Here is an 8,018-nt window from a genome sequence, read left to right on the forward strand (position 1 = left end):
AGAGAAATGTTGCCCTCCACCAGTGTTATGAAGGCAATCAATCCTTCTGTACGGACACAATGTGAACAGTTTTCGTGGGCTTGGAAAGTGGCAGCCCAAATCAAAAGCCTCCTTCTTCAGAGGAGATTCAAACCGCAATCCATGGCCAGTAGCAGTAATTGAAACCCTTTTTCTGAAAGAGTTGGCGGGTGATGAAACCCAGTACGGATGGCTGTGTTCTGCCTCTCGAATCCCCTCCCACCACCCTGCAATAAACTGAGTTTTGCTGGGGGTGGGGGGTTTAGCTTCTCTGGCACAAGAGTTTCCTTTGTTGATAGGAGCTGGGTCTCCTCTAGGGGACTGGGCCGATCCAGCTGTACTGGCAAAGCCTTTGTAACGTGGAGCAACTCAAGTGCAAACCTGTAATGGGTGCCTGCCTGAACCTTTGCTGGCACATCAATAGGGCCAGAGCTGAGCGAAGTTAAACGACCCCATGCTGGAGAAGTGCCACACGTAGGAGCCAGCAAGCATCTGTGTTACTGATCCAATGCGGCGCTTGAAACGTCTTTGGACTTCTTTTCAAGTGAGGTTTGCCTATTTCAGTAGTTGTGTGTGCAGTGAGTAGCTGGAAGAGCCAGTCCTTGGCTGGGGCTGTTGGAGGTGTAACCGTGGTTTCACATCAAGTATGGCCATGCTTGCCCAGTTAAGGCAGTATCTTTCTGGCACAAACTGAAGCCCTGGAAGCACTCCCTGCCCATCAGGCAGCTCTGCTGTGTGGGTGCACAGGTTGCCCAGAGAGGTCGAGGGGTCTCCTCCTCGGAGACATTCTAAAGTCACCTGCACGTTGGCCTAAGCACCCTGTTCTGGCTGTCCCTGCTGGAGCAGGGTCGGGCCAGAGGGGCACAAAGACCCCTGCCAACCGCAGCCATGCTGTGATGAAGATGGAAGCCTGAAGGCTGGGGGATGGATATTTCCCTCTGGGAAAAGGCAATGCCCCGGCCCAGCCTGGGAGGAGGCTCATTGTCATGGAGAACTGCCCATCGCATGGCCTTGGCATTCGGAGGAGAGGGGATTCAGAGTGGGACCAGCAGGCTAATTGCCTTTGTCTTCTCCCTCCTTCAAATGGGGAATCACAGTAAATCCCCCAAACCCATGACAATAGTCCTACTGCTTTTAAATGTCTTTCGTTAAACTGAATCCTCTTGTCCTCCCTCTCCCAAGACCTGGGCGTTGTTCATTAAAAGAAGAACCTCTTGTAATGACAAAAGGAAACCTAAAAAGGCTGCCATTAGCTCATTATCTCAGCTCCCTCCTGCATGGTAGGTGCCTATTTGCTGAATGCTACTCCCAAGTGTCCCTTGGGCAGGTTCCTTTATCATGAGTGCCCCGGCCGTGCAGAGATGTGTCCGCGGGAGACCTGATCTCTGCTGCGGGGTCACTTTCCCTGTAGGGAGAAGGATTTGCTGCGATGGGAACCTGCCAAAATCATCCTCCAGCCCATCACCGCCCCTCCGGATTGGGGCTGGTGTACTGTGGTGGGTGAACCTTTCTCATGCTTTGCTTGTCCGGGTTCTGTCTATGAGACCAGTCAGTCAATGTGCCATGAAACATTATGGAATATTTGTTGAGGACAGACTGTCAGAGTCTAGCAATGCAAATTTACCACTGATTTGGGATCTTCAAGAGTAAGTATTCGGTATTAAGAAAAAATTCTTCTCTGGTCAAGCATTGGCTGCCCAGGGAGGTGTTGGAGTCACTGTCCCTGGGGGTATTTAAGATCTGTGGAGATGTAGCACTGAGGGACATGGGTATGGGCATGCTGGGGATGGGTTGGTGGTTGGACTAGGTGATTTTAGTGGTCTCTTCCAACCTTGATGATTCTATGATTCTCTGAAATGTTTATTGGTACTATCTGCAGAAACATACGGCTGATATCTGCAGGAACATATGGAAGTGGAAGAAAGTAAAACATAAAATTAATCTTCTGCTTGGAAGAACATGAGCTGGACACATGAAAATATCCTAGAGTGGCCCATTGCTTGCTAAGGTTTGACAACAGGATGATGGAGCTGAGAAGGGGTGAAACAGGCACATGGATACATGAATAAGCAATTCCTGGCTTCACTTAAGAACTGGTTCTAAAACTTGCCAAGCGTTGGAAATCCCTCCACCATTTTTAGATCAAACCCAAATAAAGCTGTCCCACACCTGCTGTGATTGAATCATAGAATCATAGAATCATTTGAGTTGGAAGGTACAGTTAGAGGCCAACTGGTCCAACTCCCTGCAATGAACAGGAACTCCTTCAGCTCCATCAGGTGCTCAGAGTCCCATCCAGCCTGGCTTTGAGTGTGTCCAGGGATGGGGCATCCACTACCTCTCTGGGCAACCTGTGCCAGTCCCTCACCAACCTTACTGTAAAAAACATCCTTATATCCAATCTCAATCTCCCCATTTCCCTTTGTCTTGTGAAGGAACTTGGGTAGGATGCGCTGACCACCTTGGCATTTTGCTAGTGGCAATCTGCCCTCTCTCTCCCATTATCAGTACCTCTGCATCACCTGAAAGACAGTTAAAAATCAAGACATGGAGGAATTATCCCTAAAGCCAGGAAGATTGTATCTCTGTTGGGGAGGGGAGAGCAAGAGAGGGATGAGGCAGGAGTTGCCGCTCGCCCACTGGTCTCAGCTATTGCACAAACAGTGACTGGCCATTGCAGGGGAAAGTACTTGGTCCCAGTCCCAAGCACATGGATGTCATCTGACATTTCGTCATGGCTTCATTATATTTTGGATCAGGCCAGTGATTCATCTTGCATTACTGCCATACATGTTGAGCAGGTAGTCAGTGAAGAGGCACTGCATCACACTGCCAACGATTTTATTTTCTAAATAGCCGGCGGAGATGGCCTTACATCATTCCAGATGCACATACAGTTAATAGATGTGATTTCATGCTTAACTTCAGTGCTGATGCTACATTCCTCTGGAAGAAATTTATGTTCCATGGCTGCACACGGAACCCAGCAAACAGTGTATGCAAACAGCAAGAACTGGGGATTAATGGTTTTGCATAAAGGATGCTGTAGGAAGGATTCTCAGTAGTGTGTTTATAGTGGAGGGCTCAACCTGGCCTGACTTCTCGTTTTAGGCAGGTGCATTCTGATCTGAAAAACTGATTTGCAAAATGGACGAGGGTCGAGGCAGCCAAGCTCAGTCTTGGTCCTCCCCGCTTGCCAGCACTGCACTGGAACCAGCCCTGTTTCTTTTCCTTTTGCAAGCTTTTATTATTTCGATTAAACCAGGCTGAAAAGAGACAGTTGTCATTCAGATGACAGTCAAAAACAAACAAACACAAAAGCTCAGAATGCCCACTTCGCACGGGGAGACCACAAAAGGCAGCAAATCAGCTCATGTGCATCTCCTCTGGGCAGCCTTCTTTGTCTTCCTGCAGATGAAATTGTTCACAAGTCTTTGCTCCTTTCATCCCGAACCCTGCGAAAGCAAAACCTGTCTCCCACAGAGCTCCAGAATGCCTCAAACACACTGAGGAAGAAGCAGGCAGAAATCTACCACATTTTATTCCCAACAGCTGTTCAGCCTGAAAAGTTTTATTAATGCACTAACAAACAAAAACAAAACCAACAAAAATAATCAAAACCAACGAAACAACCAAAAAAGAAGGGGGAAACGGAGTAAAATAAACTTTAACCAAGTTGAAAACATTATAAATAAGTACAGCTCCAGAGCATAATTTACAAATATAAAACCACATAGAAACATATGTACAGGAGAGTTACATTACATACAAATATGTATAAAAATACCCCAGTGTTTATTCTCGTGCTAAAGCTGCAAGGCTAGAGTTATCTTTGGTACTAAGCTCAGAGGAAAAGGTGGCTGTACAAAAACACGGCCCTACCTGCACAGCATGCCATACACGGGATGGCAGAGCAAACCTCTTGGGGAGCTTGAGGAGATTTTGGGCAGCTGTCTTCCCAACCTGTCCCCTCCCTGTGCATCACATATTGCAGGACCAGGGCAGGAAGGGCTGACAGAGGCAATCGCTGGCAGAAGAGTTTTTAATACATTGTACAAGGCACTTCATAGGAAATCTCTTCATTATTTTTTTTTTCCTGTTCTCTTCTAAGACTCACAGAACATCTACGCACGGCTCTTGCTGACATAGCGTTTTATGATTATAGTTTTTTCAACTTCTTATTCTACATTCAAGATTAAAAACATCTGAAAATGTTCAGTTCACTTTCATTGGCAGAGTGGACCCAAAGCACCTAACATTTTCCAGGACGGGGAAAAGATTTTGCATCTTTCTTCCGCTGGTGTTTGTGGGGTGTTTTTGCTTGGAAAGATGAGAAGATCTGTCTTCCTGGATGAACTCCCGGGAAGCGTCCACATTGAAATGCTGTTTGCAAAAGCACGCTGTCCTCCACGCTGCCATGCACACACCTGCACCTCCCATTCCCTTTGCAGCACTGCCCCGGCAATCCTACACCTCCGTTCCATCCCGGGTGTAGATGAGGCTGTTGACTGTGAAGTTGTAGTAGTGGTTGTACTGGGCGCCCTGGCTGCCGCTGCTGGGATGGAAGGAGCTGTAGTAGGCAGGGGAAGGTCCCGCCACTCGCTGCAGCTGTTCTGGTGAAGGCACCTCTTGAGATGAGCTGCTGGAAGGGGTGAAAGTGCCACTGCTCAGCTGTCCAGCAGAGAAGTTCCTGTGATGCAGGTCAGTGCTGAGCCCCCCCGTCAGCCGGCTGCCCCCACCGCTCAGTGAGCTCATGCCGCTGAAGAAGGTGCTGAGGCAGCTCGGGGTGGATGAAATGATACCGGAGGGAGAGGAGCTTTTGGGATGGTCCCTGGCAGAAGGCGATGGGTCCAGCTCTGGGGGTGGGCTGTTTCCACAGGGTTTGCCTGCGGCTGGGATGGGTCGCTCTTCTTCGGCCTTCAGGCCCCCGAGCGAGGAGGCCGCAGCCGTGGTCGCGGGGGTGTTGGGCTCTGAGCGTCGCTTGCGCTTGCGCCGGAAGTTCCCGTTGTCAAACATCTTCTCACAGTTGGGATCTAAGGTCCAGTAGTTTCCTTTTCCTGGTGGAAAACAGGAGAAGCAAGAGAGAAAGTCAGCTTCTGTGACAGAGAGCCCTGCTGCAGAGGGATAAGCGGTATCCATGCTTTGCCCAACCAGCGCAGCACCCACACCTGCTCCTCCTCTGCCTGTTGTCCAGTACGAGAATCCAAAACCTGGCCCTAAAACATCATCACCCCCTCCCATGCAATGCCGAAGTGAACGTTAAGGACACATGGAGAAGGGGATTCCCCACCACAGATTCAACCTCTACTTCAGACCTGCCTGAAGGGAACACAGAGCGGGGCTTCCTTGGCTGTGGGTGCCTCTTGGCAAACAGGGATACCCACATCTGCAGCATGGCAAACATAGTGGAGACCCTGCCATGGCTCTTCTCAGAAAAGCTGATGGAAAGATAGGCCAAGAGGTAATGGCTTCAAGTTGCACCAGGGGAGGTTTAGGTTGGATATTAGGAAAAATGTCGTCTCTTTCTGAAAGAGTGGTAGTGCATTGGAACAGAGATGGTGGAGTCACCATCCATGGAGAAATGGCACTGAGGGACATCGCTTTGTGGGCACCGTGGTGATGGGCTGACAGCTGGACTCGACTTGAGAGGTCTTTTCCAACCTTAATGATTCTATAATTCTATGAAAGACGGGTTCAAGCTGCCCTATGCCCACTACTTTGTTCCAGGGAGCTGTGGTGCCATCAGCTGCCTCCACACAGCTAATGGGAGCCATGGCCTTGCTGTGTCCCCTCAGAAGTCCCAGCCCTGAATGTTCCCATCCCAGTCAGCACTGTCCCAGCACACCCCTACGCTACACCCACTCCTGGGCACCAGCTGTGCCCCGGGGACAGGCCGGCGAGAGCTGGGCAGGGAGGGGAGCCGTGAATCACGGCCAAAGGATCCAGGCCTTGCACAACCAGCCCTCGTGGCCTCAGCCCACCCGGCCTGCCCAGACAGGGGGACTGAGGATTGGGGCCAGCCGCCATCCCCTGCAGGAAGCAGTGGTAGACCCAAGGAGGGCAAAAGGAGCTCGATCTCCTCAGAAGGGGACAAAGGGTGGGAGAGCTCCTCAAAGCCCAGGCTTGGAGAGGCCGAGGACACCTGATCTCTTCACAGTGGTGGGGATAAGGGAGCCTGGGGATTGCCATGAGTGGACAAGGGAGCCTGGGTTCCTCACAGGGATGGCTGTGAGTGACCAAAGGAGCATGGGCTCCTCAGCACTGAACTCATGGGGTGCAATCAAAGGGATGGCCACGAAGGACAAGGAGAGCGTGGTCTCCTCACGTGGATGGTCACTGAGGGGACAAGGGAGCTCCTCAGAGGGTTGGTCAGGAGGGGTACAAGGACCCGAGTCCCCACACAGCAATGGCCGTGAGGGAATGAGGGAACAGGTGAGCCTGGTTCTCTCACAGGGATGGCAATGGCGGGGTAAGGGAGATGGTCTCCTCATAGGGATGGACACGATGGAGCACAGCCCCCTCGTAGGGACGGCCGCGAGTGGACAACAGAGCACTGTCCCCCCATAGGGATGGTCACGAGGGGACAAGGGAGACCGGTCCTCTCACAGGGATGGATATAAGGGGACAAGGGAGCCCGGGGACCGCACGGGGAAGAGCCCACACTCCCGCATCCCCTCACATCCCCGTCCGGGGGCTCCGCGCCGCCGCCCGCCCCCCATCCTCACCGGGGTCGTCCTCGTCACGGGGCACCTTGCGGAAGCAGTCGTTGAGGCTGAGGTTGTGGCGGATGCTGTTCTGCCAGCCCGCCTTGCTGCGCTTGTAGAAGGGGAAGTTCTCGGCCACGTACTGGTAGATGTGGCTGAGGGTGAGCTTCCTCTCGGGGGCACTCTGGATGGCCATGGCGATGAGCGCCGAGTAGGAGTAGGGCGGCCGCACCAGCTTCAGCAGCTCCTCCTGGCTCGCCAGGCTCAGCCAGCTCAGCTCCGCGCCGCCCGCCGACGGCGAGCCGGGCCCCGAGGGCGAGCCCACCAGCTGGCCGCCCCGCGAGCAGCCGTACGAGGCGGGCGGCAGGAAGGGCGACGCGGCGGCCCCGGAGCCGGGCGGGCCCTGCAGGTACGGCGCGGGGCTGTTCATGCCCCACAGGTAGCCGGCGTTAGCGGGAGCCCCGTAGTCCCCCAGCGCGTACCCTCCCGCCCGTTGCCCCGACGAAGCGGCGGCAGCGGCGGCGGCGGCGGCGGCGGCGGCCGCGGCGGCGGCGGCGCCGGGCGGGTGGAGGCTGGGCTGGGGGTAAACGCTGAAGTTCTCGCTGCAGTACACCGCCATCTCGGGGGCCTCCTGAGCGCTGCGGGGCTGCGGGGGCACGGGGGCGGCCGCCGGCGCCGAAGGTCTGGGCTGAGCCTGCTGCAACTCACCGGCGCTCATAATCCCTCGGCCATGCAGGGCGGCTCGCGGCTCCTTACCCCCCCCGCCCGCCCCGGGCCCCCCCCCCCCGGCCGTCAAACCTCCCCTTTCGTCGGACCCCCCAAAATCCCAGGGGGGCTGAGAAGCGGCGGCCTTATAGGCGCTGCCTTGCGGGGCCGGCCGGGCGGGGAGCAGCCAGCGGGGCGGGGAGGGAGGCGGGGAGGGGGGGCGAGGCCGGGCCCCAAAAGCGGCCATAGGGGAGGGACCTGGGGTGTGTCGGGGTGTGGGTGTGTGGGGTGGGGGGGTTGGATCCCGGCTGGATGGCCGAGGGGGTGCGGGGAGCTTCCCCCGTGGCCGTGAGTCCCTGCTATCCATCAGCCCCGATCCGAACTTCGGGAGGTTTGGTGCAGATGAGCACCGTTGTGGTGCCCCGACGGGGGAGCGAAGTGTGAAATTCGCTTCAGCTCTTTATTCAGGTGTAATTTTGCCTTTGCTCTTAATGAGCTTTGGATGAGGAATTACCCCGAATTAAACAAACAAACAACACCGCCGTGCTCGCTCCCAAAGGGCCGGCAGTCACAAGGCGTGATTTTCTAATT

At 54.3% G+C, this 8,018-nt stretch overlaps 1 protein-coding gene across 1 annotated transcript; it reads right to left on the minus strand.

The window, feature by feature from the left end:
- Positions 1–4,485: 4,485 nt before the first annotated feature.
- On the minus strand, positions 4,486–7,440 carry FOXI3 (forkhead box I3; the record flags this gene model as incomplete). Its single annotated transcript, XM_079534982.1, has 2 exons — positions 4,486–5,075; positions 6,744–7,440. The coding sequence occupies 2 exons, from the start codon at positions 7,438–7,440 to the stop codon at positions 4,486–4,488; spliced, it is 1,287 nt and encodes a 428-aa protein (XP_079391108.1).
- Between the last annotated feature and the right edge of the window lie 578 nt (positions 7,441–8,018).

Source organism: Tetrao urogallus (genome assembly GCF_951394365.1).
Source record: "Tetrao urogallus genome assembly, chromosome: 4".
Taxonomy (NCBI): Eukaryota; Metazoa; Chordata; class Aves; order Galliformes; family Phasianidae; genus Tetrao; species Tetrao urogallus.